The sequence below is a fragment of the Kryptolebias marmoratus genome, linkage group LG16 (genome assembly GCF_001649575.2).
Source record: "Kryptolebias marmoratus isolate JLee-2015 linkage group LG16, ASM164957v2, whole genome shotgun sequence".
Lineage (NCBI taxonomy): Eukaryota > Metazoa > Chordata > Actinopteri > Cyprinodontiformes > Rivulidae > Kryptolebias > Kryptolebias marmoratus.
In genome coordinates this window covers 11,533,459-11,561,045 of record NC_051445.1, presented here as the reverse complement: position 1 = coordinate 11,561,045, position 27,587 = coordinate 11,533,459, and the positions used below count along the sequence as shown (strand labels likewise).

The 27,587-nt window shown below is 40.8% G+C and overlaps 1 protein-coding gene across 2 annotated transcripts in view; it reads left to right on the top strand.

The window, feature by feature from the left end:
* Positions 1-27,587, top strand: part of kcnn3 (potassium intermediate/small conductance calcium-activated channel, subfamily N, member 3) — a 73,227-nt gene that overhangs the window by 21,852 nt on the left and 23,788 nt on the right. For both annotated transcript variants that reach the window (XM_037980493.1, XM_017425090.3), the window contains 3 exons: positions 21,639-21,935; positions 24,174-24,295; positions 26,016-26,157. In XM_037980493.1, the coding sequence (XP_037836421.1) occupies positions 21,639-21,935; positions 24,174-24,295; positions 26,016-26,157 (561 nt within the window). The remainder of the gene's footprint in view (positions 1-21,638; positions 21,936-24,173; positions 24,296-26,015; positions 26,158-27,587) is intronic.

Genomic DNA, 27,587 nt, shown 5'->3' with positions numbered 1-27,587 from the left:
AGTTGAACATGCGGCGAAAGTGATGCATACGTGCATATTAAGCTGAGCAAACAATAATAAGTCATGAGGGCTCTCAGCTCTTACAGACGCTCGCTCAACCTGTGTCACGCGGGCGTTCAACTCCGATGTTTGTTCGCTCAGGTTGGCACAAAGTATGGCAGGCTGTTTTACCATATAATCAAACCACACTCCAATCTATATTTACTGTTTTAGGTTTTAACAATAGCATTTCACCTGGTTGCAATAATATTCTTATTTAGATACATCAGTCTCACCATTTGCCCAGTAAGATATTATTTAAAGGGCATTTTAGAGTAGTGGGACTGCGGGAGACAACCAGAGTCCCTGGAGAAAACCCATGCAAATTGTAGAACGTGTGACGTCCTTGCTGTGAGGAAACGGCGCTAACCAAGTGTTCCACTGCGCAGCCCAGTCCAATTTGGTTTATTCTGGTTTAATACTGACTAGTTTAATCCAGCTCATTTCAACCCAGCTGCATTTATTTTTAGATTCTGTTCCACAGTCATTTCAATGCAGTAGAGTCCAGCTAAAGAGCACTTATCGGCACATCTAAACCTGCAGCAGCATAAACTTTAGAGTAAAGCTCCTCAGATTATTTGAGTTTATCGTCAGACGACATGACAGGAATTTCCAGCGCTATCAAGATAACACTCAGCCGTTGTAGCCAAACAAACCAATTAACGAAAAACACATCAGGTTCTGAAGTTGTTTTCAAAGCTGCCATATTTAATGGTATATCAGTGGTAATAATAAGAAGGATTCTGTTAGTTTTCTCTCTAATTAAAGCAGCTATTTTGTAAAGAAGTGTTTGACAGAGCTATCACTCTTTGCCAGCCTGGCCACAGTACTACTAAAAAAAATTCTGTGGTTGTTTTAATAACGAATAATAAGCAGTTCTAGCTTTGAGAAGGGACTTTGCAGATTAAGTGACAATCTTCTAAATGAGTGAAGTGCCTTTTCTTTCTCTTTTTTCTTTGTTTTTGTTTTGACGTTTGCGTAAACCGCTCCAAATTAAACCTGCTCTAAATTAAACCAAGGAGCCCAGACGTGCTGTATGCATTAAAGCTGCAGCAATGTCAACATAATTATCAATTTGTGAGGGAGTAACGTTTAAGTAGCTACCCTCTGTTGCATTAGCGAGGGGCACTGAAGGAAGCAGTCATGGAATTGATTCTGGGTATCTGTAAAAAAAAAAGCAGCTAAACCAGAAAACCTGCCTGGGGAGGGGTTTGGTGGACTCCTCTGCTTTTAGGGAAACCACAGAAGAAGAATCCAAGCCCCAGAAAATTAGGATAAACAGATTAAAGAAGGAAAACGTAAACATTGGAGGGTTGGAGAAAAACGTGGGCGCAGAGGGTGTTGTTGAAGGCGTTCCTGTTTTTTTATCTGTCTCTCCTTGTTTCCTCTGTAAAGCACTTCTGTAACAGAGTTTAGAAAAGTGCTAAATCATCTGTATTATTATAATCATCCTTATCGGAACTGATGGATTGTCTGAGATTTCTTTCCCCCGCAGTAAATTAGGAGTAATGTAACTTGGCGGTATAGAAGTTCTGATAACATCTTCCTGTACCGCTGCAATAACATCACCACGCAGAAACATGCTCGTCTCTCTCCTCCACGCTCTCTTTGCCTTCTTCCTCGCAGCATCCCAGCCGCAACAAGAGCAAGATTTAACACGTTTGGGGGTTTTTTCCCCGCTGTAAATAGCATGTGTTTCATTTAAATACAGATTTTAGGCTTTAGAAGGAAACTCCTATAAATACATTTGCAACAAAGCCAGGCACACAAAAAAAAAAAAAAAAAAAGTGTCCACGCCTTACAGGCTCTAACTTTGGGTGTAGCTGAAAGACACGTAGTACAGTTAGGATTTGTGGCATTAAATTTGGCAACATGACTCGTTGGCTTATATTAATAAATTGCACAAAAAGGCAATTAATGACTGGATTTAGGCAACCATCTGTTTTGCTTAAGTCCCGGTCTTTAAGAGCTTGAATTGATTTAAGCATCAAAAATAATTTGTTAGTTTTTGTAAAACTTCCTGATTCCCTCTGATTTACACCCTGGGACGACGTTAGCCGCATGTTAAACGCCACATTTTTCCCTATATTTTATGTTTTAGTTTTACTTTATGTTGTTGTTTCACGTTCGTTGCTGATTTAGTTACATTTGATTTTATATTTTGCACAGCAGTCTGTACATAAACTCAACTTCTGCATCAAGCCTTACATTCACTGTGTGGCACAAAGGGCTTCTGAGCAGGCGTAATTTACAGAAATTAAATTCAGATTTAGTTGGGCAAACAGTTCCAACGTGCATCTAGTTTTTAACATGAAGCAAAACCTAACAACAAACAGTGGTTCTTATATAACACTTAAAATATGTTTATTTAGCCGTTTTTGCTTCAGAGTAATTAATTTTAAAAATAAAGGCTTAGCTTTCCTCGAAGAGGTGCACATCGCCCACTGCCTGCGTCCAGTTGTTCATGAGATATTTTGCTAACAGACAAACAGTCAATGCTAGTTTTAGACAGAGATCTTGCACAATGAGTAGCACTTTGAGAGTGCGTTTTGAATCCCTCTCAGCACAATATCTGTAAAACTGACTAAATGATTTCTGTTTTCTTTAGCTCCAAAAGTTAATCAGTTGTAGACTTCAAACAGTTAGCGGCGAATTTGTTCTCACAAATCTTTTAGCTCTGTGTTGGGGATCAATCTCAGCTTCCGCAGCACCACGTTAGATGTTGTTTTTTTAAGGTCAGATTTGAATCAAGTTGACTCTAAAAGTTAAATAATTGTAGATGAACTGCTTTCTGCATGTTCCATCTGTACGGTGCACATTATGCTGCTTTCCCTCAGGTTCCTGATCTAGATCCGGGGACTCAGGTGTGTGTCGGCTCCAGCCAATTAATGGCAATAATGAGGGTCTTAGTGGGATCGACGAAGCCGTCCGCATGGCTTGGCAGCTAATAGATACACAATGAATGCTAAATACGCGATGAGCCAATAATAAAACTGTCACTCAATAGATCTGCCGAGGAAACTATTTAACACACACATAAACCTGTAAACACACACATCACACATGGCCTCCGCCTCTTGTAAGGCTGAAAGAATCAATCAGAGTGGCTTTCATGCTTCATTATATCTATTTTGCTGTTTGTCATTTCTCTAATACAATGGTACCACAGCCATTTAGCAGAGGTTCTCATCTGAAACCATTTGCAATTGATGCACATTGACTATTTGCGTTCCATTATGGGAGCTTTGTAAACTCAATGATTGGCCCAGCAGTAGCTATTACTCCCATCAGGTAAACCACGATGCTCATCTTAATAGTTCAATGCCCCATTTCCCCCTTTCGATTCATCACTGCAGCTTGGATGTTGCTGGAAATGTTTATTAAAGAACCAGCGTCTCTGCGATGGAGATTCTGATACATTGTGTTATAAGGTCTGAGCTCTATCCACAGATCAATATTTATGGTGATTTCTTCTTCACTGTCAGACTCCAAGACTGAAAAGCTGATAATCAGTCCGTAGGAGGCTGCTGCTGAGTATCAAGAGTCAGAATAATAACTGTGTGTGGACATGGATATATATGAGCGCACGGTTATGCATTCGTTGATATAAGAGCTTTTGTTTCCGCTCCTGAAGTTTGATGTCACTTTCACGCTGTCATCCGCCCACGCCGCACGCTGCGGCTGCCGCACGTGACCGACACACTAATACCGAGAGGAGATTGGGAGGATCCTGAGCCGACACCGGGATATAAAATGGTCTTTTGTTAATCCAGCTGAGAAAGAATTCCTTTTGATTAAAAAAAAAAAAAAAAAAAAGGTAGGAGTTTGGGGAGGACGCTGCCAATGCAGAGGTGGGAATCCCAGCAGGCTGGGGTAGGTGATGCTAGGATTTAACACAAAATCACTTTTGATAATAGCCCGAGTGAGGAAAGTGATAATATGTGATCGTTTTTACACAACAGCAGATGACAGCTGGACTGGATAATTCTTGTTTACAGCTTCAGCTTGAGTCGTTTTACTTAAAACTGAGATTTAAGAGAAACGGTGGCATTTCGGTTGCACAGACAGACATGCTTTAATTCATACGGTAACAGCTTAAGGTAATAATACAGACAATACAAAAACTTTAAGGTGCAAACCAAAAGTGAGCATGTCTGAAATAGTAGCAATTATTTCAAACTGCAGGGGATAAAAATAAGCTGTTTACCATTTCTCTTCATACATTCGGACCCATAACTTGTCAGTCTATGAGTAGACCACAATGAGACTAATCATAGACACTTATACTTAATTTAGCAACACAATCATCGTGTTTTTCTCAAAAGGTTGACTTCAACTTTATCCGCCTGCTTGTTTTAAAATGATTTGAGTTTTGATATTTAAAGTTAATGCCTGCTGACATGAGAGGGGAGCAATAATGTAATTCCCTGCATGTGTGGATGGATTTTAATGAAACGCTCCAAGTAATCACTGGATGAACATTTATAGCTGATTTTTTTGGAGTCAACCTGATTCAAAAGGGCCGCTAACAGCTAATCAGCTTCAGTAAACACAAAAATGACTACAATTCAGCCAGTTTTTACAGATGCTGAGTTAAAATTTGGTGCGGTAGTAGCTGAGAGTCATCCGCAACACATCGAGCACCAACAGATCTTTAACTTTGGCGTTAACAGCAAGAGTCAAAGGATATTTCAGTGTCTGCTCTGTTGTTAGTTTTTATTGTTTCATTGTTTTTTGTTGTTTGAGTTGTTGTCTGTCTACTGCATTTGGACTTCCTGTGAACACACAACTAAAGGTTTTTGGTGAGAATAACTGAGATTTTTTAAAACTCCTTGTTTGTAGACAGGAGATACAGAGCTATCCAGAAACAATGATGCACCGGTCCTTTTTGCACACAGTTATTTAACTTTTGGAGTCAACTTGATTCAAAATGGCTGCCGCAGCAATCTTGCTTTACCCTGATCCTGCTGAAGTGGTTATTAACCGAGAGGAAATTGTAAACAGTATCAAAGAAAAAAGAAAAGTTTTGAGCGAATCTTTAGCGAAGTTAATCAGGTTCTTTCTCTGTATTTTGATACGTTGTTAATGTGGACATTCTCGCCATCTAGTGGCCCAACATGGGTATTACAGTGTTTTTGTTTAAAAATGTTGACAAGAAGAGAAAATAAATGAACTAAGAAAAAAACTTAAAGAAACATCCAGAGTAGTGTAGAAAGCCTAAAAATATATCTGGAGTGGTGCAGCCAAGGCCTTTAATGGTGTAGCAAGTTTAACTGTGGCAGGACACTGCTGTTCAAAATGGCACTAAATAAGAATTTTAACGCTAAATAACTTCATTGTTTCTCTATAACACTTTCATAATGACAACCCTTAAACAGTTAGGTTACTGCAGCTGGTTCTTTGTATCCTGTAGATTTATTTCATCGCACTTTGAGTTTTAAAACTATTTTTGACTCGAAAGTAAAGACTTCGCCAATCAAACAGTTCTTTTCATGCGATCTCCCTTTATCATTCCTTGCCCGCCTGCTGCCACCACACCTGTTTTTCTTCCGTCCACGAACAGCAGAAATGTACATGTTGGTGGCTGGCTGTCGTCGTTGGATGGCTCGAACACAAAAGCGCCCACATTATTGGAATCAGTGCTGTGCAAAATGAAAGACATTGTTCAGTAACGATCTCATCTCAGATTCGACTTTTCCTGTCAGAGCATTTTGACCGGTGTGTAACAGGATATTACTCACTAACCACATGCATGTGTTCGTGGAGTACATTTGGGCAGCAGATCCTCTTGAGATCAGAATGATGTTATCAGGTTTTGCTGCCATCTTTGCCACCTCCTTCTCTCACTCTTTCACCCATTGCTTTCCTGCCTTTTCTTCCTCGCATCTTTTATCCGGCGGCACGTTTTTTTGTTTACCACATAAATATGCTTCTCTGGCTTTCTTTCCTTTCTTTTGCCTCCTGCTTCTCTGACTTTATCAGATTAGATTTGTCTCCCTTTTCCCTCCTCTGGGCTTCAATTCAATTTTGTTGTTGAGTTTCACATCCTTTCTTCCAGACTTCTCTACTCCCTGGTTACACAGCATTCAACTTCTCACCTTTCTCCCGTTGTACTTTAACATTCATTCGCATTTCTGTTCAAAAGGCTTTTTGCCCTCTTATTTTAACCTTTTATCTTTGCCCCTTTTTCACACTGAGCCTCCCTGCTCTAGGCACCTTGCATCTTTTCCCTTGCATTACCTTCCTCTTAGACTGCTTCTCTCTGCTTCCTCCTTTGTGCCTTCAAGTTAAAGCCGCTGTCTAATATGTCAGGGCACAATCCACACTTATTGTGCTGAGCATGAGAAAAAATAGATAATGCATTTAGTTTAAAATGCTCAATTTAGAGCTTATCAAGTTCAATTATTCTGATTTTCCTGCAACTATCCAAAAGATGAGTTTGAATCAGTGAGCATTTTTGAGTTGAAAAGATGTTATAAACCTTCATACGCTATCAGTTTGACATTACACACTTATTTTCATAGAAATCTGGGGTTCTTTGTGAGGACAAACAGCTGCAACAGCTCCTCCGTAATTAAATTTTTCAATTTTGAGCATTTTAAGACTGCAGCGATCCACTTTGATCTCGGCCTCACTCAGACTAGCTGTTAGCTCATAAATCCAATCAGAATTAAACCTTATTAATCCAAACTGAATTGTTGAAAGAGCTATCTACAACAGGTGAGATATTACCAAAACCACACTTCAAATGACCTGAATTATCTCTTTAAGATCCCCATCTTTGTCTCACTTTTTACAACCTACTCAGCTAAACACACAATCTAATGTGACCAAAATACAAGTTAAGACATTCTGTCCTTAATCCATGCCAAATAATTTGTGCATTATGCTGATGATTGCCATATTTTTTAAATATACATATACATACTTTTTTTTTGTTTGTTTTACAATTCTCTGGAGGCATTTTGTCATCAGGATAAAGCCAGTACGGATATATTTTCCTGACACAATAAAACAAATTAGCTCTTGTTTTATGTTTTCATGTGCCACTAAAATATATTTGGATTTCTGCATGTTCACCTCTTTTTTTTTTTTTTTTTTTCTCCCGGTAAACTGAACGAAACGATTACGTTTTTGGATGTTCTGATGTTGTGTAAGAGATTGAAAATCGGATCATGGACGTTCAAACTGAGAATAAGCGTTTAAATCCTTGCTTTTTGCTCTTTGGCATTTTTTCAGGATTTAAAGTCTTTGGTTCAGTGTGTCCTACATATTTTCATGTGTTTGTGTGCGATATAGATTAGCATATGAGGGCATGCCTGAACTTATTGCAGTTTAAATTTAGATGGCGATATTAGGGGCTGTAACTAGACACAATAAAATAACATCTATTGCTCCCTCAGTTTATAGGTACTGACACTTTGTAGAAAATAGTAGCACAGAAGGAAATTCTGGAAAGTAGTCATTTTTTCTGAAAGTAATTCCAGTGAGCTGTCAATCAACATGCAATTGATTCGGCTTTTGAGGGATGGTTGGTGTCTACAATGAAGCAGACATAAATAGATTTAAACCCTATATTTCTACTGTGGCTTTACTAGATGTAAATATAGCAAGAACATGAAGCAAAAGTGTGTTTCAAAGGGTTTTGTTACTCTAGTGGTGCAACGGTGGAACGTGGCAGAGATAAGTGACAAGGAGCTGATATGAGAAGTGCCTGAAGTGTGAACTTTGCAGTTTTCTGCTCCATCAGCTGAGCCTCTAACATGCCAGAAGTTTGTTTTAATAATTTTTAAATCCGCTCAGCAGAACATCAGAATTCGCATCGTGAAAAAACTAATTTTACCTTTGACAAAAAGTTCCTCTGCGTTTCGATTCTCAGCACTTTCCTGCATGTTTTATTCAAGACGGATGGGCAAAGCGCGAAAGCAGTTCTGTGTTTTAGTAAGTTATTGTTTCAGTAGACAGACAGAGCAATATCTGACACAAAACAAGAAACGCTGTTCTAAAAATTGAAGCACAGTATTGAATATAGACAGTGATTTATCCCCATATTTGTTCGTTTTCTCCTTGTTGTTTTTTGTCTCTGTCCAGATAATGTCCTTTTTGCAAAAAGCATGCAGTTCCCAAGTGCTTGTTCAGGTGGTTATTTGTGGGTCCAGACTGGTATTGCCAGCCCCACAGTGTAATTTGCATAAAAGCACAAGATTGAGCCGTAAGTGGCCATCAGACCCTGCCAGCTCTGCCCGTTTGAAAAAGTTCATCTGCAAAACATCTACAAACGCACCAAGAGCATCAGTGTTGTGCTGCGTCATTCATCAAACTAATTAGATCATAGTTTGTCTTACTTCCTGTGTATTTCCTGTTTTCTCCTGTTGACATGTCTTATTGTGACGCTGTTGATGCTAAGAGGATAAAATCATGCAGTAGTTGTTTCTCCAACATGCTTGGAAAGGTGACATTTGGTTCATGATGGTGTCTGAAGTTTTAATCGTATACCCTGTCTGTTTATTTCTATATTTTAACGTAATATGCACACAAACAAACATGAAGGGTCACTGCTGTTGTGATCACAGATGAATTACCTCGAACGGTTACCATGGCAGCCGAACCATGTGATCAATCTTTAACTGTTGTGTCTGCCTGAGGTAAGAGAAACTGAGCGTGTTAACATAATTTTGGAGAAGACATATTTCTGGCTGCCGTCTGAGACGCTGAGCTTCGGTCCGATCGCTGAACTGAGCTCTGAAAGGGAAGTCGAATGACTCAGGCTCCGTCTCATCAATTAATGCTGGTTTCATTAATGGCCTCGACATGGGTTTTCTTTAAATCATTTCTGGTTTACGCCAACAATTTTTAGGATTTTTTTTTTCTTTGCATGTTGTTTTGCAGCTTAGTTTGGGAAAAGTGTTAGCGTATACAGATTTGTAAACATATATAAAACTCGAAAAACCAGTTTCTGAGGTCCTTTGCTAAATAGCGTAGAAGGTAAATCATTAAAGGGATAGTTTAGGTCTTTTGAAGTCAGGCTCTGTTTAAACTTCTTTACAGCTATTCGTGCACCACCTCATGCTTAGATATGTCTGGTTTCGTGATTTTATTTGGATTATCCTATATTTCATTTAGATTATACATGATTCATTTAAAATACATGATTGTTGTGTTTTTCTTTTTCGTGTTTCATTCTGTATTGGATTCTGTTTTTGTTTCTGTTGTAAAGCGCTTTGGATCGCCTTGTTGCTAAAAAGTGCTATATAAATAAATCTCACTTCACTTCACCATTGTGCAGGTTCTGTTAAGGATAACGACCTAAATATTATTTCCGTAGTGGTCATAAGACTGCTCCAACTGGAGCAAATAATTTTCACATTTTAAAATAGTCGCACTTGAATTAGTGTGTTGAGGTCACTTACTTTGCGTGAACAGGAATCAGATTTAACTAGAAGCACTTGGAGATTACAAACCTCCACCAAGGTCATAGCGTCATTAAAAAAAATAGTTACCAAATTTGAATCAATTGTTTCTTGTGACAACCCCAACTTTTTCTGAAGATTTCATCAAAAATATGTTTTTAAATTAAGTTGAGAACCGACAAACAAACCAACCATCTGAAACAGTTAAGTTTAATTTCATGAGATTTATGTACACTGAGTAACGTTAATTGAAACTTGTGCCTTTAATGTTGGGTAGAAAGTCTTTTAGGTTTATATTTTAATTCACCTGGTGGCTTTTAAACTCCACATTAACAAATAAATCCACATGAGCTGTAAGATCACACATATGGGCTTTCTTTATGAAGTGTTTTTTGCATTACAGTATTTTTTTAAGTTGAGTATTCACCCTACAACAACAAGATCTTCGGTTCCAATCTCAGCTGTTCTCCCTGTCTATGAATAAACCCCGTGCTGCTTACCTCAGAGAATCATGTGACCTATGTTTATCTCTCATGTTGTACGACAAGCTTCCTACATTAGGTTATTGTGATGTTGAATGTTACAAGTGGGAAAAAAATTTCCCCCTAAAATCATCAAAACAGTTGTTTCGTGCTTGGCTGAACATGTTGTCAGGGGGACTTTCCACTATTTAAACAAGAAGCAAAACAAAAACCGACCCACTGGTACGCTGCTGCTACTGACTGAGGAGTTTGGTGAGGTCAAAGGTTGGCTCTGCCTGGGCCCTGGTGGAGCTTTAAGGCGACAAATAAACTTTCTAGAGAAATTATAAGTAGAAAGACGGCTTCCAACATGGTCTCAGGTCCCCGACCACCTGTCTTCCTGTCAGTTGCATAAACAACGAAACCGCTATGGACAACATTGGCCCCTGTGTTGTTGCTGTTTTTTAAACATATGGGGATTCTCCTGAGACTTCAGGAAGAGAGGCGCAGTGGAAGAAATGCTCTGGATGCCGCGATTGTTGCGCAGAGTAGGACAGCTGTTATCCGCCGGAGATTTCAGGCTTTACAGCGCCTTCAGCTGGGGGACAGACGGCATAAACGTTGCAGGGTAAGCTAACGCTGTTTAGATTCTTACGTTCGCTCTTTATGCTTGCATCTGGTCACACCCACGACCAATGAGTGAAAAGGAGCTAAGCTTGCGCCGCCCACGAAGCAGGGCCAACCCGACTGGCCCTACTCTAAAGCAGGGACCATAGAAGCAGAAACCGACCGCAAAAAAATGCAGATGTAAACGAGCGCAAAGGAAGCCGAGTAGAGTGGAGCCGGAACCGTTAGGGTCTGTGTGAAAGGGGCACATGTGTCCCTGACTGCCTCCTGGGATGAAGCAGGTCCCGGTGTCGGCAACCAGCCGATGGTCTCTCTCTAATCTTTACCAGAAAATATTATCTACCCAACCAACTGTATGTACTAACTAATCTTTAATCTACCTTCCATCATGGCAAAATAAACAATCTTGAGGAAGTCACTGCATGAGCTCTATATCTTTTCTCCAAGTATTTCCTCCTAAAGACCAAAAATGTGCATGTTGGGGTCGTTGGCAATTCTGATTTGACTTGAGGAGTAAGTGTGAATGTGCGTGGTGGTTTTTACCCTGATGACTGTTGGATAAAGTGCATATAAAGAGTGGAAGGCCGAATGAATGAATGAGGGTTGCCATTATTTTGGGGTAGCCTAAAATGGCACAAAATCCTCCCAGTTTTGTAGAAATCGTTGTCAAAAGCAGTGCTTCACAGACAGTAAAACTCTTCATTTCTCCAGGCATCTTGTATGGTGGCACTTACATATTGTAAGCATTAATATTGCTTTCAGTTATTAATTGGAATTTGAGCTCCAATGGTTACAACCAACATGAACTCATTTTACGTGTTGTAATTGACTGTCCTATCTGTGCAACCACTTTCCATTAGACAGAGTTAACAATGAAGCCAGTCGACTCCGGAAGATCAAGACACCAGTTATCATGAATCAGATAAAAGAGATAAATCCAAGAGCCAAGATCTCGATTCAGAGATTTGAAAAATCGTTAAAAAAATAAAACATTAAGAACTCACATCTTGTCTTTCATGTGTTTCATCCAGTGACTTCCACCCATTTGAAGTTTTGCTTTTTTCTGTGAATCGCTTATCTCATATCTGCCAGCTCACCAATAGTCTCCACTTCTTTTCTTCAACAAGAAACAAACTTCTCTGAAGGAAAAAAAAACAAAAAACATTAATTTTAGCTCATATGCTTAAAAGAAGTCTGCACTTGAAAAGCAAAAATTGAATTGTTGTGGAAATAAATCAAGTAGAGAAACTCCAAGAGAGCGTGTGAGAAAAGGGATGTTTCTCCAGTCCATTAGAGCACTTTAAGCATTAGTGACCTGAGTTATTCAGTTACTTTTGGAGAGTTTTAGAAGCATTCCATTGATCAAGAAGACACCAGCTTGGCACTCTAAGCCTCTCAAAGAAAGGCAAGATGGCATTAGGAAAACAAAGTGAGCGGTATTCTTCTAAGAGGGATGTCTTCTCTCATTAAACTAATGCTCGGGCAGTCATACTCTGCAGATATGATGTCATGCTCTGCAGATTCTGCATAATGTTGGCTACATCGTTCCTAAGAATGATATTGAATGGGGAAATAAGAAAGAAGTACCCAGCCAAATCTGTTTTGGACTCTTGAGCGCAGGAAGGGGCATTTTGACCTCTTATTTTCCGAGGAATCTTCATTTATCAGATGCCATTTGTGTCTCTGCAGCCTCCGGCCATTTTTAGCAACACAGAGTATCTTTTATATCTCACTGAATGGAGGAAATTCCCCGTCTCCAGACACCACTGGTGGAAACCTCCCTTCGCTCGCTCCCAGTTACTGTTTTTAGACTTCTAGTCTGAAAACGAGGCTGAATAACACGCGCACACACCCAACTTGTGAACCTCTCCTCATCTGTCACACTTTCCAACACTTCCTTTACACTCGGCTTCCCTTTTCCTGTACTGCTTGTGCAGAAACAGCCACAGGGGTGTTCCCTCGGAGCTGCGATTACAGTGAAGGGAAGCGTGTTATCCTCTCTGAATATTCATATATGTCACGGTGTGCGAGTCTGTGCTTGTGTGTCGAGTGTGGGGTTTTTTTTATCCTGCAGGATCTAGAGATTCCCCTACAGTTGTGACTTGGTGAAATGTTGAATGCTGTTCATGTTTAGTCTCTTTCATTGTTTAGAACTATCACTTTTACCAAATTAGACACAAGTTGTTGTTGTTGTTTTTTGCCCAGTATCCGTTTCTTCCCGCGAGTGCTGACTGCCTGCAGACATATAAACAGACATTTATATAAAATTGTCTCTCGTGCAGAGTCGAGTCAGCACCGGGTCTGGTTTTATGATATGAAACATCTGGAATTAGAGCCCTAACATGATTACAAAAGCACAATGACCGCCGAGGAACCGTAACAGGTTGATTAATGGTTGTTTGGATTATCGAGACAGAAAGATTGATGGGTCACAAACCCCTCCGGTAGGCAGCAGCAGGTACGCCGGAGGTGGAGGGCGTCCTGTCAGAGTTCACACCTTCACCTATGGAGACACCTCAGCCTACTTTTCAAGCCTATCATTTTCACACATTCCTCCTTTTCTGTTTAGTCTCCTCCTCTGCCGCTGCTCTCTCTTTCCCTTATTTTGTCCTCCTTCTGTCCTTTCTACTTTTCATTTCGTGTCCGTGTCCCCAGCCCGCTGCCCTGTGATGCCACAGTTTGTTAAAATTAAGAAAGCGACAACAGAAGACACATTGATCTCTTTCATCTTCCCCTTCGGGTTTGTTCTTTGCGTCAAAGTGTATTTAACTGCTAACCGACCTTCGCTCTCCATCTCTGGAAAGGCCTGATAAACACAAAGACAACGTCTGACGTTTTCACAGCCCATCTCCTTTGAAAGACGTTTATACATTTATAAGCCTGCAATTGGAATTTCTAAAAGATTATTTAGAACTTTAAATTTACCTATAGAGCATCTTGTCATCAATTAAAACGCAACATTTTTAACCACACTTGTAGAAATATGTCCAAAAGCTTTTAAATACAAACCGATTGTTCAAATAAACTGGCACCGATAAAGATGTCGTCCCAGGACAGCTCAGTTGGTCGTGTTCTGAAGGTTTTTATTTTGTTTTGTTTCCTCAAGGTTATCATACAGTCAGAGTTTCATAACGGTCTGTGCCCAGCTGTAGTGCAAAAACTTGTTTGCTAAAAAAAATTTTTCATCAGTTTTTATTCTCTCTATCATTTTAGGACTCTTCAGTTATGTCTGGAAGTCATCGAATTGCTCCACCTGATGTATAAAAGTTTTATGTACAGTTAATATTTGTGAGCTAACAGCCCTGAAGCTGAACCCTGCAGAAAGCTGGTCAAGAGTACACTGATCTCCTAATAAGTAGCTTTGAGTTTCGGCTTTCACAGCCTGGAACCGACTAAAGCTGCTTGCTTTAGATGTAGCTGTTTGTTCGATCCACTGAGTCAATATTTCATAGCTGTCATTTTCAAAACCAGTGTCTCTAGATAAATTGAACATGTCTATAATCTTATTATGGAGCATGCACATCTTGCTGCTTCAACTCATTACAAATTATGAGCCATAACTTTTTTATCTTTTCTTTTTTTTTGCCTGCGGTTGCTGTTTATTGGCAGAAGAACAAGTCCAACAAATCCTGTTCAAACCACGTGTTTACATTTATAAGCTGCTGGACAGCTTTTTTTTTTATGTTTTGAAAAATGTTTTTTTGTTTTTTTTTCCTCTGAAAATAAACATGAATCCACCAGGACCTCGGTTTTAGTTCTTATTTTATTGCTGCATGGTTTTGTGGGGATATGTGCGGAGCTCTGACAAAACCTCCACAATAAAATACGACCATCTGGCATTTAACAACTTGTGCAGAAAGAATACTGGTTTTCAAAAACAGAATGATCCAAATTATGAGCCTTTAGTTTAAAGAAATCTCCGTAAAATTTAATTATTCATAAAAGTTATGTGCAGTCGGTTGTTTAGAGATGTTACACCTGAAAGGACACTTATTTTTCTCTTCAGATGATGTCGGCTAATCCACATTTGCAACCATTTTGAGGCTTAATTTCTCTGCTCCATCCTCTGTCATCCCCTGTTCATGTAGGGGCAGTGGCACTCACTCCCACTGACAGATTACTCTCCTAATGGAATTTAATTATTTATCCCTTCCTCGTGGCGATTTTGCCAGGAAAAGACCAACAGGACGGGTGTGCAGGGGGGGGACAGCGCAAGAAGGGAGGACATGGATGGCAGGGCGGGGGGAGGAGGAAAGGGAAGGAAGAAGCGCTCATTTCCTCCAGCGGGTCTGGAAGGTTGATCACTTCAGTTTTGATTTGGACAAATGTCATTTTGTCAGAGGAGGAACCGGAGCGAGGGGTGAGGAAAGGAGGAAAAACAGAGAGGAAGAGTGTGTAAATGAATATGTGTGAATCTGCTGCATAATAAACCCTTACACGGAAACCTGTTTTTGTCACAGTACAGTGGAATGGTTTACTAATAACCCTTTTAGATTTGTGACCTCTTAGCTCTCGATGCAAAGTTTCAAGGGGGTGGCCGTTAAAACATTTCCCGTCAAAATAAGACACGCTTTCAAGAAGTTGCAACATAATCAGTTCCCACTAATTCCTATTATATGAAGAGACATAACAGGGTTTTTTTCCACAGTTAAGTGCTTTTATTGTTGTAAAAGGCACAAAGAGATATCAAAGAAGAGGAATTTGGAAGAGCTGCTACTTCTCTGTATTAGTCCCACATAGGTGTTCTTATGATGCTTCAAAAAATAATAGCTTTCTGCGGTGTTGAAAGAGGCTTTTTGCTTTGATTAAAATAAGGAGTTATAATCAAATAAAAAGCAAAAGTCAGCCAATGGAAGGGCACTTTCTGTGCAGCTCTGGTGCAGATCCCAGGCCTGGATAAAGGTAAGGGTTGCATCAGGAACAACATGCGGCATAGAATATGAGCCAAAACAAACATGCGGATCCACGACTGCCCTACTGGATCAGTGAAGGTCTGTGTTAACAATGACATCCTCCGCGGCTGCTAACCAGCAGGGTGCCGGTGGAAATTGGACTTGGAGGCAGACGATTGGCTATGGAGACCCCCGGTAAGGGAGCAGCCGAAAGACAACAGATTTATAGAAAAGGCAAGTAGCCAATAGGAAAAAAATTAAAACTACAAAACTTAGAAATGCCTTTATTTTGCCTGGCAACAAGAGCAAAACAACTGACCAATACGTTGGGTTATTGTATATATATTGTTATAGTCCTGTTTATGTTGTTCTAATAAGCAGATCACCAATAAGTGATACCATTGGTTTTCAAACTTACACTGAATATGCCATCAATTGCTAAGTTGGAAAGAATTAAAATATATTGCCTGCCACCTTGCATACAAAAGTGTTAAATCAAGTCTGATCTGATGAAGCTCATATTATGTGACTGGGATGACTATCAGCTGCTAACACATCAATTTTTACCTCAATATCTGTACAATTGACTGAGTTATGCCTATTTTGGGGTTCACTAAGGTTGATTAGCAGCCATCTAGAATTGTGGTTGACTCCAAACGTTAATCAGATGCTGACATACATCAAACAAAGTTTGATTAAAATATGTCCAGATACCAACAGACAGACAAGGTTGACTTCACGCGAAAAGTCAATTCCAACTTTTGAAACAAAGATCTTGCGCAACTTGTTTAGGCTCGGAGAAAGATGATAAATCTCAGCTGAGGCATGAGGGAGTTTTTATTCGGGGTGGAGTTTTCTGTCACCTTTTGCTCATTGACTGCTGGAGATAGGCACCAGATCCCTACAACCCTGGATGGATGGATGGATGGATGTGCTTCTGAAAAATCTCCTGTTCTAGAGTTGCAAACCTCTGTCGATAATCAGAAGACCCAGTCCTAATAACCAAAAATGGAGTTTGAGGCTAAGTGGTAGGGCATGGACTGAAATCAGTTGGACCTTGGCCTAAACCTAACTAACTGTACAAAGTTAACTCTATTCATGACCCTTTCCTGAACCCCACAAGAAGGTTTTTGTTATAAAAGTTGTGGTAACCCACTTCTTTGTCGCCAATTGTGACGGTATGAATAGATTCCTCTCACCAAAGTATGAGCACTCACACTCGTGTAAACCTTTTCAAACCTCCAACATGAGTGTTGGACGACCTGTCCGTTGAGTCCTCTCTGTACCTCTTCACTCACAGCCCCACACCTCGGCGTTTGTTCCCTTCGTCCTCGTTCTCTCCTCTTTCCGCGGCTCTCCTCGCGCTTCCCTCTTTTTGACTCCCTCTCTCACTGGGGATCCTAATTAAGCTTGGCTGCTCTTTGATGTTGTCGCCTTGGCAACAGTCACCATGACGAGGCTGGGTCTGCACACTCTCTCTCTCTCTCAGGCAAACGCACACCGAGTACAGTCCGCACACATGCATTCTCGCTGAAATCATTAAAGAATTCTGCCAGCGTTTGACCCTCGGTTCAAATGGTAGCTTACACAATGACTCCCCTGTGTGTGTGTGCGTGTGTGTGTGTGTGTGTGGGCTACATGTGTGCGCACACATGTAGCAACAGCGGAACAAGGAAAACACACACCGTCCCGCTGTGCTGGATGTAGATAATGATGATTAGTGCAGCGTCCGTGTCCACAGGTGGTTGAGGAAGCGGCGGCGCTTCAGCCTCGGCCCCATCCCGACACCGATCAGCCGTGGAGCCTGCTTGCGCCGACGCTTGACCTGTTGTTGTGCTCGTTTTGTTTTTCCCAGATAAATGTTTGTGCGGTTTAAAAGCCCTCGAGATGAATCATGTGGTAAAAGAGCAATTGTCGGAGCGCTGGCGGTTTCCCCCGGCTGTACAGCATCTGGTACATTCAGCTGATCTACAGCAGGGGAGTTCCTCGTCCCCCTCCGCCCATGCACCGACCTTTCTGTTTGCTCTCTCCTTTCTGCCGCTCTGACTCCCTCTTTAACCTTTTCTGTCCACAGTAATAATCTCCCTTAAAGATCATTTCGGTTTAAAATTGAGTCGTATAACGGCCGTGTTTAATTTAAAAACATGTCTAAATGTCATTGCAAAGCAACGTTCCAAATTATTTCCACAGCAGAGCAGCACGCCTCGGTAATATTTCACAAATCTTGTTGCCATTTCGGTGATTAATTTCCTTCTGAGTGCAGAACAGACCAAAATGTCTCCGTTTTTTTCCCTCCCTCCCTGATATTCCCTTGTCCCTATCTTTATCTCCTCATTTCCTCTGCACTTCATTCATCTATTTCCACCGCTCTCTCCTCATCAGCCCCTCCACCTCCTCCTCCTCCTCCCCCGGCTCCTGTCAGCTCCGTCTGGAGGAGGGCCCCCGCACTGAAACCTGCTCTTACCACTTCCTTGTAACAGCAGCTTTGGTGACAATATCGAGGGTAACCACAGCAATTACGAACACGAAATATCCACAAACATGGAAGGGAGAACCGCAATTACAGAAACAGTGGTGGTAAGGGCGGATGTTTAATTTGACTCTAGAGGGGAATAATAAACAGATTTTTTTTTAAAGCATTTCCTGCAGGAAACACCAAAAGTACTGTTGCAATAAGTGTGAGTAAGCAAATTGATGCTGGAAATGGAAAAAACTATAAACTTGAATGCAAATTAAGGCTGCACCAGTCTTTTGGTGTTAGTAATTATAGTTACACGTAAATGTGGGTCATTTTTAGGAGTTACAACAGACTTATCTCCCGCACTGAACTAAAATGCATATCTGTGGGTTTAGCTTTTCATAAACAGCATATCATAATTTCTTTTTACCTCCAAATCAAGCAACTTGGGAATTCTCCAAAGTGATATTCCGGCGTTAGTTTATATTTTGGTTTTTTTTTTTAACTTTTCTCCTGTGTGATAAACAGAAAGCTGCTCCTGAACAGTTTGAAATCCCATCGCTTTGACTCCAGGCTCTCCTTCGTTTACTTGGTAACATCATAATGAAACACATTTTCATAATGGCCGCCCTGTGGCTAGTTTCAAACAATAGCCGGCGTTGTCTCACCTCGGTTGCGCCTGATCAACAAAACAAGACGTCCTTGTGAACCCGACTCTCTTCCTTTTTAGTTGCTCAACGCCACATCAGCGTGTGTTTATGTTGGACATGTGCAGGTTAACCAGATCTGGACCAAATCCAAATGATCTGACAACCGATATTGGCCACTCGAGAAAAAAATATTTTAATCTATCTTTTCAAAGTTTTAAATCTAATTTATTCCCATTACTGTTATTTTTATAACAGTGCAAATAATATAGTGAGTATAATAGTGAGACTATTGTTTCTTTACAGCAGCACAGCCACAGCTGGTCCATAAAAAAAATCCTCCGCCTCACAAAGTAGTTCCTCCTAATAAGCAATGTGAATTACTTAATTACTTAGCTTGCTGTGTATTGTTTTGTTCTGTGTGTTTTTCAACTATTTTGACAATTATAGGTGAAAACCTAACTCTCCTGTGGCCTTCAGGTCAAATTGACTCAAAGTTACGAAGGCCTACCCCTAACCTCACTGTTTCTCTCTCTCTTTTGAGGGCTTCAGGAGGATTAAAACATTTTTTCCAGGATACATTCTCAGTTTTTGACTTATTTGCAGCTATAGGGCGGTACAGGTCACCGACCGTTTACGTCAGTAGATTTAACATGTCGCCTGTCGGCAGTGATCGGAAGCTCCGAGAGAGTCATATTTCCACAGGTGGATCTTATTTATCTAATTCTGTGGCTTCATACAGCCTGTGTCTACTGTAGCTCAGTGGTTCTGCTGTTTAGTAAACTCGAGGCTGCAGGTTTAAGCCCAGGTGGGGGCTTCTATCAAAGGATTTAATATCTAGATATCACTTCTTTGGTTTTATCTTTTTTAGATTTACTTCACAGAAGTTGTCCCACCATTTACCTTTGATAATCCCAAGTATGATTGCAGAGACATTGCTTCAAATAAAATGAGAAATCCAATCCAGAAAGCTGTCTGTCTGTTTAATTTTACCCAGTTAAAATTAAAAATACTCCTGTTTCTCTGATTTAATTATCTGTTTTCTAAAGAAAAAAAAGACGACAACTTTGTGCATGGAAAAAAAAAAAAACACTAAGCAACATATGTCCTCTTTTTTCCACAAAAAAGGAAACACAAATTGTAACATTCGTGTGGTTGTTGATTCAGGAAATTAATATCCGCCCCACTAATATTTATGCTCAGGAGCCGCCGCCGCCGCAGCAGCATGTGAATTTTGAGACTTTACATCGCTCCTATTTGTAGGCAGTTATTTGTGAAGGACAAAGATAGTTTTATTTAATATGGCTCTTAGCCTCATACATAATGTAATTGTGACACAAGGCCCGTTTGTAAAAGGTCACGTTTTATTAGCTCATTACTTGACTTGTTAAACTGCGTTGTGTCATTCCTTTGTTTCATCATATTGTTTTGCATCTGGTTGCATTGGGTTTAATCAAAACTCACTTTGAATCCCATAACACTGTGTTAAAGAGGTGAATAATATCCAGTTTTGCTGCTAATGTTGTCTTCATTGTATCATATCATTGGCAGTGTGTCGAGATGCTGTATGTGTCGTATCGACACCAGAGATGTGCAACATTAGAACTCGTCGTTTTGCCCCCACTTTAAGCATTTTTCAACAACACGGCTAACTTTTTCACTGCAGCAGGAAATCTTAAAAGGATTCCGACTTTTAGACCTTAAAGGAGGCTGCCGTTGCTTTAAGTATCCGAAGCCTTCAGGGTCACTGGCCTGAACTTGCTCCTCTCATCCAACAGCTTTCTAAAGACTCCTGGCTGCATTTCTTCACGTCTCCTCAGATGCGTTTAACACATTTGTCAACTAGAAGAGCTCGGGGGCATGCGTTGACAGGAATGAAGACTGCAGCTAGGCCGTGTGTCTATTATTTCCTTCTTATCACATCTGAGTAGAGTCAGATAGTAAATGAGCTCCAATAAGAGGAAGTCCTTGAGACATCAGGTAGCGTGTTGAATTTGTGGTGCTGCAACCAGTGAGATGCTCTTGTCCTGCCTCCATTAGCCTATAAATGTGTTTATGATTTGAAACACCCCCAATCATTAACTCTAAATGAATGTCATTAATCCTCATAGAATTTTTGCTCATATTCGCTAGTTGAACCTAACATTGTGCTCCCTATAATTTTAACTTGATCCTAAAGGTTTTACCATATATTTATGTCTGGCATATAACAAATCATGAAATTTGAAGACGAAATTTGGCTCCAAACTTGGCAAGTTAGGATCGTTTTAATTCGAGTATCTGTCCCTCTTTGTATGTCTACATTCTGTACATGATGTGCGAGTTTGTCTGTGCTGACAACATTCAGTCACGAGGTAAATGAAGCAAACAGAATACATCAGGCACATGCTTTATTTAATATTTTCACTGTAGCTGTTTGCTGGAAACCGACTGACAGACTTTCTTTGGTTTTGGGGGATTGGAGGCAGCGGATCAAAGCACTCCGAGGCATATGAGTGAGAAACGGTCTTTTCAATAATTCAAAACGTATTGTTTTGCATTTATGGTAATCACAAGTTTATTCGTATTGTTGTTTCGTGCCAAATAGCTACAGTATGTTTTCAGTTTTATTCTGAAAGGGAGATCTGTCAGTTTTCCTCTGGAAGGCTTCACTCAAATCCTTTGACTCTCCTTCACTTTAATTTCCACTCGTAACTCTTGGACTTTTATTCCCCTGACAAGCGAGAAGTAACAATGTAATGATCCCTTTTCAATATCAAAGTTAAATATTGTGATATTAATAATTAGAAACCTGTTTTGCATAAATGCCGGGGCTCCAAATGACTCAGCGTCTCCGGTTTAATTTTAGTAAGACAAGCCTCGCAGGTTACGTGAAAATGAGCCAAAGAACTGCGAGGGGACCGAACTGCTGATTAAATGGATTTTGTTTTACATCGCAGGAAAGACATTTACTCTGATTTGCTGCTGGTTTCTATAATCATCACGCGCCGTACTGATGAAAGCCCTGTGCCAGCAGATGATGAAGTTATTCACAGCGAGGTTTTAAACGATGTGTCAGTACTTTTTCTTCCCTGACTCCCGTGTCCTTTTTGTCCCCCCCGCAGCTGTTTGTCATAGACAACGGCGCGGACGACTGGCGCATCGCCATGACGATGGAGCGGGTCCTGCTGATCGCGCTGGAGCTGCTGGTGTCTGCGGTGCATCCGGTGCCTGGGGACTTTAAATTTCAGTGGCGGGCGCGGCTGGCCTTCTCGTACGCGCCTTCGCAGGCCGAGGCTGACCTGGACATGGTGCTGAGCGTGCCCATGTTCCTGCGCCTCTACCTCATCGCCAGAGTCATGCTTCTGCACAGCAAACTCTTCACTGATGCCTCCTCCAGGAGTATAGGTGCCCTAAATAAGGTCAGAAATCTCTTGTGCTTGTACAGTGTTGTGAAAAGGAATTTGGCCCCTTACAGATTTCTTCTGTTTTTGCTCTTTTGTCACCCTTAAATGTTTCAGATCAGCAAACAAATTTTAATGTCAAACAAAGATAATCTGAGTAAATCTAAAATACAGGGTTTAAATCAGGGGTGGCCAATCCTGGTCCTGGAGGGCCACCATCCTGCATGTTTTCCTTGTTTCTCTGCTCCAACACACCTGATTCAGTGGTTAAATCACCTCTTCATGTTCTGCAGAAGCCTGTTAATCACCCATTGATTTAAATCAGCTGTGTTGGAGCAGAGAAACAAGTAAAACATGCAGGATGGTGGCCCTCGAGGACCAGGGTTGGATGATTACACTTATTAAGGGTTAGACCATTTGAACCAAAGGTCAAATTATTGTTAAATCATGAATTAACTATGATTTTTCTTTGGAAAGTTTAGCTCACTTTCAGTCGCCACAACCAGACCTGATTACTGCCAGACCTGTAGAATCAAGAAAATTCCTTAAATAAATAAATAACTAGAGAAATAACAAATAGAGAAAACATGGAACAATGGTGAACCTTCCCAGGAGTGGCCGGCTGACCGGAATTACTTCAAGAGTCCCAGATGAACCCAGAACAACATCTAAAGCCCTGCAGGCCTCAGTTAAGGTCAGAGTTAACAATAAGAAAGAGAAGAAGAGCAAAAAAAACCCTACATTTTGATGATCCTTGAGATTTTTGGGAAAATATTCTGTGGACTCAAGAGACAAAAGTGGAACTATTGGAAGATCCGTCATAAAACTTAAACTGCATTTCAGGAAAACAACTCCAAACACACAGTCAGACACGGTGGTGGTAGTGTGATGGTCTGGGGGCTGCTTTGCTGCTTCCGGACCTGGATGACTTGCTGAAAATTCACCAGGGAATCCTGAAGGTGACCGCTCGGCTGTCAGTTTGGGACCTTCGGCTCAAGCACACTTGGGTTGTGCAGCAGAACGATGATCCGAAACACAGCAGCAACATTCCTCCACAGGGATGTGAAAGACTCGTTGACAGCTATTAACTGCAGTTGTTGCCACCAAGGGTGGCACAACCAGTTATTAGGTTTAGGGGCTGATTACTTCTTCACATAGTGCCGGGCTGGTTTGGATATCTTTTTTCCCTTAATTAAAAAAAATCATCATTTTAAAAACTGAATGTTGAATTTGTCTGATATTAACATTTGTTTGACGACCTGAAATGTGTAGTTGTGACACAAAAACAAGAAATCTGTAACTTTTTCACAGCGTTGTGTGTGTCTGTGTGTGTGCAGCATGTACTCAAGAGTTTTGTTATCAGAAGATTAGCTGCAATGATGTGAGGAAGTTGTTTTTTTTATAGAATAGGGTCAAAAGCTTATCTTCTAAATTCGAAAAGTTCTTCTGCTTCTTAATAACTTGCTTCTTCTCATCGTCGGATCTCTTACTCTCCTTTTTTTGTGATGTTGTTCTTGGAGATTTAGATGTAAGCGATGGTGGATCGTTCGTGATACAATAGGAGATGGGAGCATGAAAATGGGAAGGAGAAATTGCATACGGCTCAAATGGGCCATGAAAAGACGGGAGCAAAATTGGAATATGAGTGCGGGAAAATAAATGCGTTCAAGCCACCCAGTAAATGATTGGTGCCGTGTTTTTAATGGCGTTCAGCACTAAGCATTGTTGTAAGATCGGGACGTCGGGATGTCTTGGAAAACGTGCCAACTCGGTGGAAGAGAGGAGAACAGCAGTGGAGATGGAGGAGACTGTGGATGAGTGATTTAGCAGTTTGCTGGTGTATTTATGTGGCATTTCTCGGGTCCTCGGGCTCGCAGTGACAGGGAGAGGAGGTGAAGCTGCCATCCAAGTGCTGCTCCAAAATGACAACTCATTTATCAGCTGGTTTACCCTTCCAGGGCCCAACCATCAAATGATCCGTCTGCCAGAAGTTGACGGACTGCCTCTTATTGACAAATGAGTCACTTATCACAACTACTCTGAAACAGGCCAATTACTCAGAGACACTGTATAGCTTGACCCGAGCCAGAGGTCAAGACCTGATCTGGACTCCAATTACAGCGACTCCAATCTGAGTGCTGCTGTTATCAAAGCTATTTTGAAGACTAATTAATAAACCTTCAGGTCTGAGTGGAAAACAGTTCCTGTTGAGGATCTTTGCAGTGTCACTTATCCCCCCCTTTGTGTGTGTTTCAGGTCCATTTTAACACACGGTTTGTAATGAAAACCCTTATGACCATCTGTCCCGGGACGGTGCTGCTGGTCTTCAGCATCTCTCTGTGGATCATCGCTGCGTGGACCGTACGAGTGTGTGAGAGGTCAGTGCAGACGCTACACACATCTGAGTGTCTTTTCTGCTCATTTTGCCACAGCGTCTAAGGGTTTAATTAGGAATTCAAGGATGCAATTACATTAGGCAAAAAATAATAATAATCAAAAATGATTACTTCATACAATAAAGAATTAATATTAAAATGACAGCGCCTTGGAAAATAAGTACACTCTAATTTGTCATTTCTATCCAGTAAAGTAAAAATGTTGAGGTTTTTTTTACAGTATGATAATATTTTTACTACATGCAGATTTTATTTGGTCTTGTTCAACTTTTTTCCTATGATGCGTTAGTTTTTGTGTGTGTGGGGGAGGTGAGTTGGCCCAAAAAAGGGGGCGGCTGTGGCGCTCAGGAGGTAGGGGTTTGTCCTGTGACCATAGGGTTGCCAGTTCGAGCCCCCACTCCGTCGGTCTCAGGCATTGTGTCCTTGGGCAAGACACTTCACCCGCCTTGGCTACTGATGGTGGTCAGAGGGCTCGATGGCGCCGGTGTAATGGCCGCCTCACTTCTGTCAGCCCGCCCCAGGGCAGCTGCAGCTTACCACCATCAGTGTATGAATGGGTGGATGATTGTAGTGTAAAGCACTTTGGGGTTCTTGGACTAGATAAAGCGCTATACAAGTGCAAGCCATTTACCAAAAAAGAAACAGGACGCCACCTCTAAGTGGGCCCACCACCTTTGAGTAGGACCGTAGAGGGTTCCTGGTCAGGTTGATTCCTGCCAACATAAACCAGCTCTAGGGACAAGGAATGTCACCTCACTGGCAGGTAAGGAGCCAGAGCTTGTGTGTGAAGTTAAATGATACTAACTAGATACAGTTGGGCTCACCTCTACGCACAGCTTGCGCTCCTTGAGAAGGAGCTGGACTCTTTCCTACTCTGGAGCTGCCCGGGGAAGAGAGTCGTCGGGCAGGTGTGGGGAGATTCTCACAAGCTGAGTGCCTCGGTGTTGGAGTTTTCCCCGGTGAACAAAAACAAAACAGTAATCTCATAGTTCTGTCACATTTACGGGCTGATGTAATTTCATGAGTTGCACAATGTTATTGACGCACCGTCAAGTGGACGACAAAAAACCGACTCGCTCTTCTGATGAATTTCGGTGCTTTTTGGAGATAATCTTGGGGATAAAAGAAAATGTCAGCTGGTTAATAAGCTTGATTAAATACATCATTAACAGGCTGCTAGGAGGGCTGGCTCTAAATTCAACTTTAGTTGGCATTTCCTTTTCAAATCGAATGTAATTAAATAAAAAAAATAACACTAATAATAAATTAAAATTTTACTGAAAGATCTTTGAAACAAGGTGGAGCTGAGTCACTTTGTGCAGGAGCACAGAGTGTAAATATGCAGCATTTCTGTGTTTAACTGCAAACTTTCAAGGCTAACGTTTTGATATTTTCTGGTGAATAGATCTTTTTTTTTTTTCTTTATTTGAAAGACATACTTTGTTTCCTATCCGTGCTGAGTTTGGTTTCTATGGTAACAGTGTTGTGCGTAGGGCAGGAATGATGGAGGGAAGCATCGCAGTCGTGTTCGGATCAGGCAGGAACGTAGAACACGTGTTTTAGTTTTTGACTCCCACATCTGCAGACAAAACTAGTGGGCCCCTTGTGTTTTCTATTATTATTTGTATGTTTTTTTGTTTTGTTTTTTTACTATTGACTGACTTTATTTTCTCTATACTGGGTGGGATTTTTTTTTGTTTAGGTATCATGATGCTCAAGACGTGACCAGTAACTTCCTGGGAGCCATGTGGCTTATCTCCATCACTTTCCTTTCCATCGGCTACGGAGACATGGTTCCTCACACCTACTGTGGCAAAGGAGTGTGTCTGCTCACAGGCATCATGGTCAGTACATTTTGTTTCTGTGTCCCTGACGCGCTCCCCGAGGCGCTGTCCTCGCCCTGTTCAAAGGTCAGCAGATTAGAGAGCATGCTGTCGTTTTCGAGACACATCCTGCCTCGTGTAATTTGGGCAATCCTCTCTGAATTAGCTGCATCTGTGTCCCTGTGTGTTTTGGCCGTGTAGGCGCGCAAACAGGAGCATGTTAGTGGTTTGTGCGTGTTATTCCCTTATCTGTTCTTATTGCATAATGAAGGTCCTTACCTTTTCAGTGTGCCATGTCCTCCCACTCTGTTTCTCACTGTCTCCATCAGTCTTTAATATTCTTCCTTTATCACTGCTTCTCGTTTTTTTGATCATACTCTTTCTGTTTTTCTGTCTGTTTCCTCTTTCTGTCTGTCTCTCCTACCCTGAAACCACGTGTTTATTTTTATCTATCACCCATCTGCTAGTATTAGTGTTTAAGCTGCTCACTTCTTCACTATTTACTTCACCGGTAATCTCCCCCTTCTCCAACTTCTGTCATTCTTGTTTCCCTGTTTGCTTTTCAGCCCTTGTCATATTTGCTGTCCCTTTTGTTCAACTGTCATGTTTAAATCCGTTCTTCTGGCTTCTTCTGTTTTTAGAATGCAAGAAAAATAGATTTTAATCGACGTACAGCCAGTTCAATTTGATTACGATTGTAAAAGTCTTCCACTTATTTTCTTAAATTAAAACAAGTATAACATCTTATCCAGGAAAACTTTCTACGTGGCTGAGCGTTTCCAAAAAGAAGAGAGTGTTTAAAGAATGTGTAGAGATAAAACTAAAAGCTAAAACAAAACTTGAAAAAATTGGCAACAAGAAAACTTTTATTTCACTTTATTGTTGAAACTGGGTTTTAGTTCACAAAGTGCAGTGTCCCCACCAGAAAAGTTCTATGAAATGTGCATGTTTTTCCACAGATAATCACATATGGGGAAAAAAAGTATATATATACATATAAAAATGTGGAATTATTATGGAAATCAACTCCAAAACAGAACTCAAATGCTACTAAAAGATAAAAAATTAAGCCCAGATGAACACCAAAGCTGCTCCTGTTTCATTTGTTTCTGGTTTCTTCTTATTAAAGTTATCAGATTTTTACCTTAATGTTTTTTTACAGCATAGTTCTGACTTTACACAGATAACAAGCAGTAGCAACAGTGAAAAGAAGGGCCAACAGATGATTTGTTACTTAAATGGATATTTCAGATCATCAGTGTAGATTCTCAGCCATCCAGGACACGGCAAACCGTGAGAGTTTTAAAACAAAGCGACTGGACTTCTTTACCTGTTAGTTGAAGATGTTTTCCTTCTCATTGAAGGAAATTTCTCAGCTCAAACAGAAAAATTCAAAGTTACACTTTTTATCCAGTTTCTTTGTTTTAAAACTCCTAGGATCGCTCAAATCC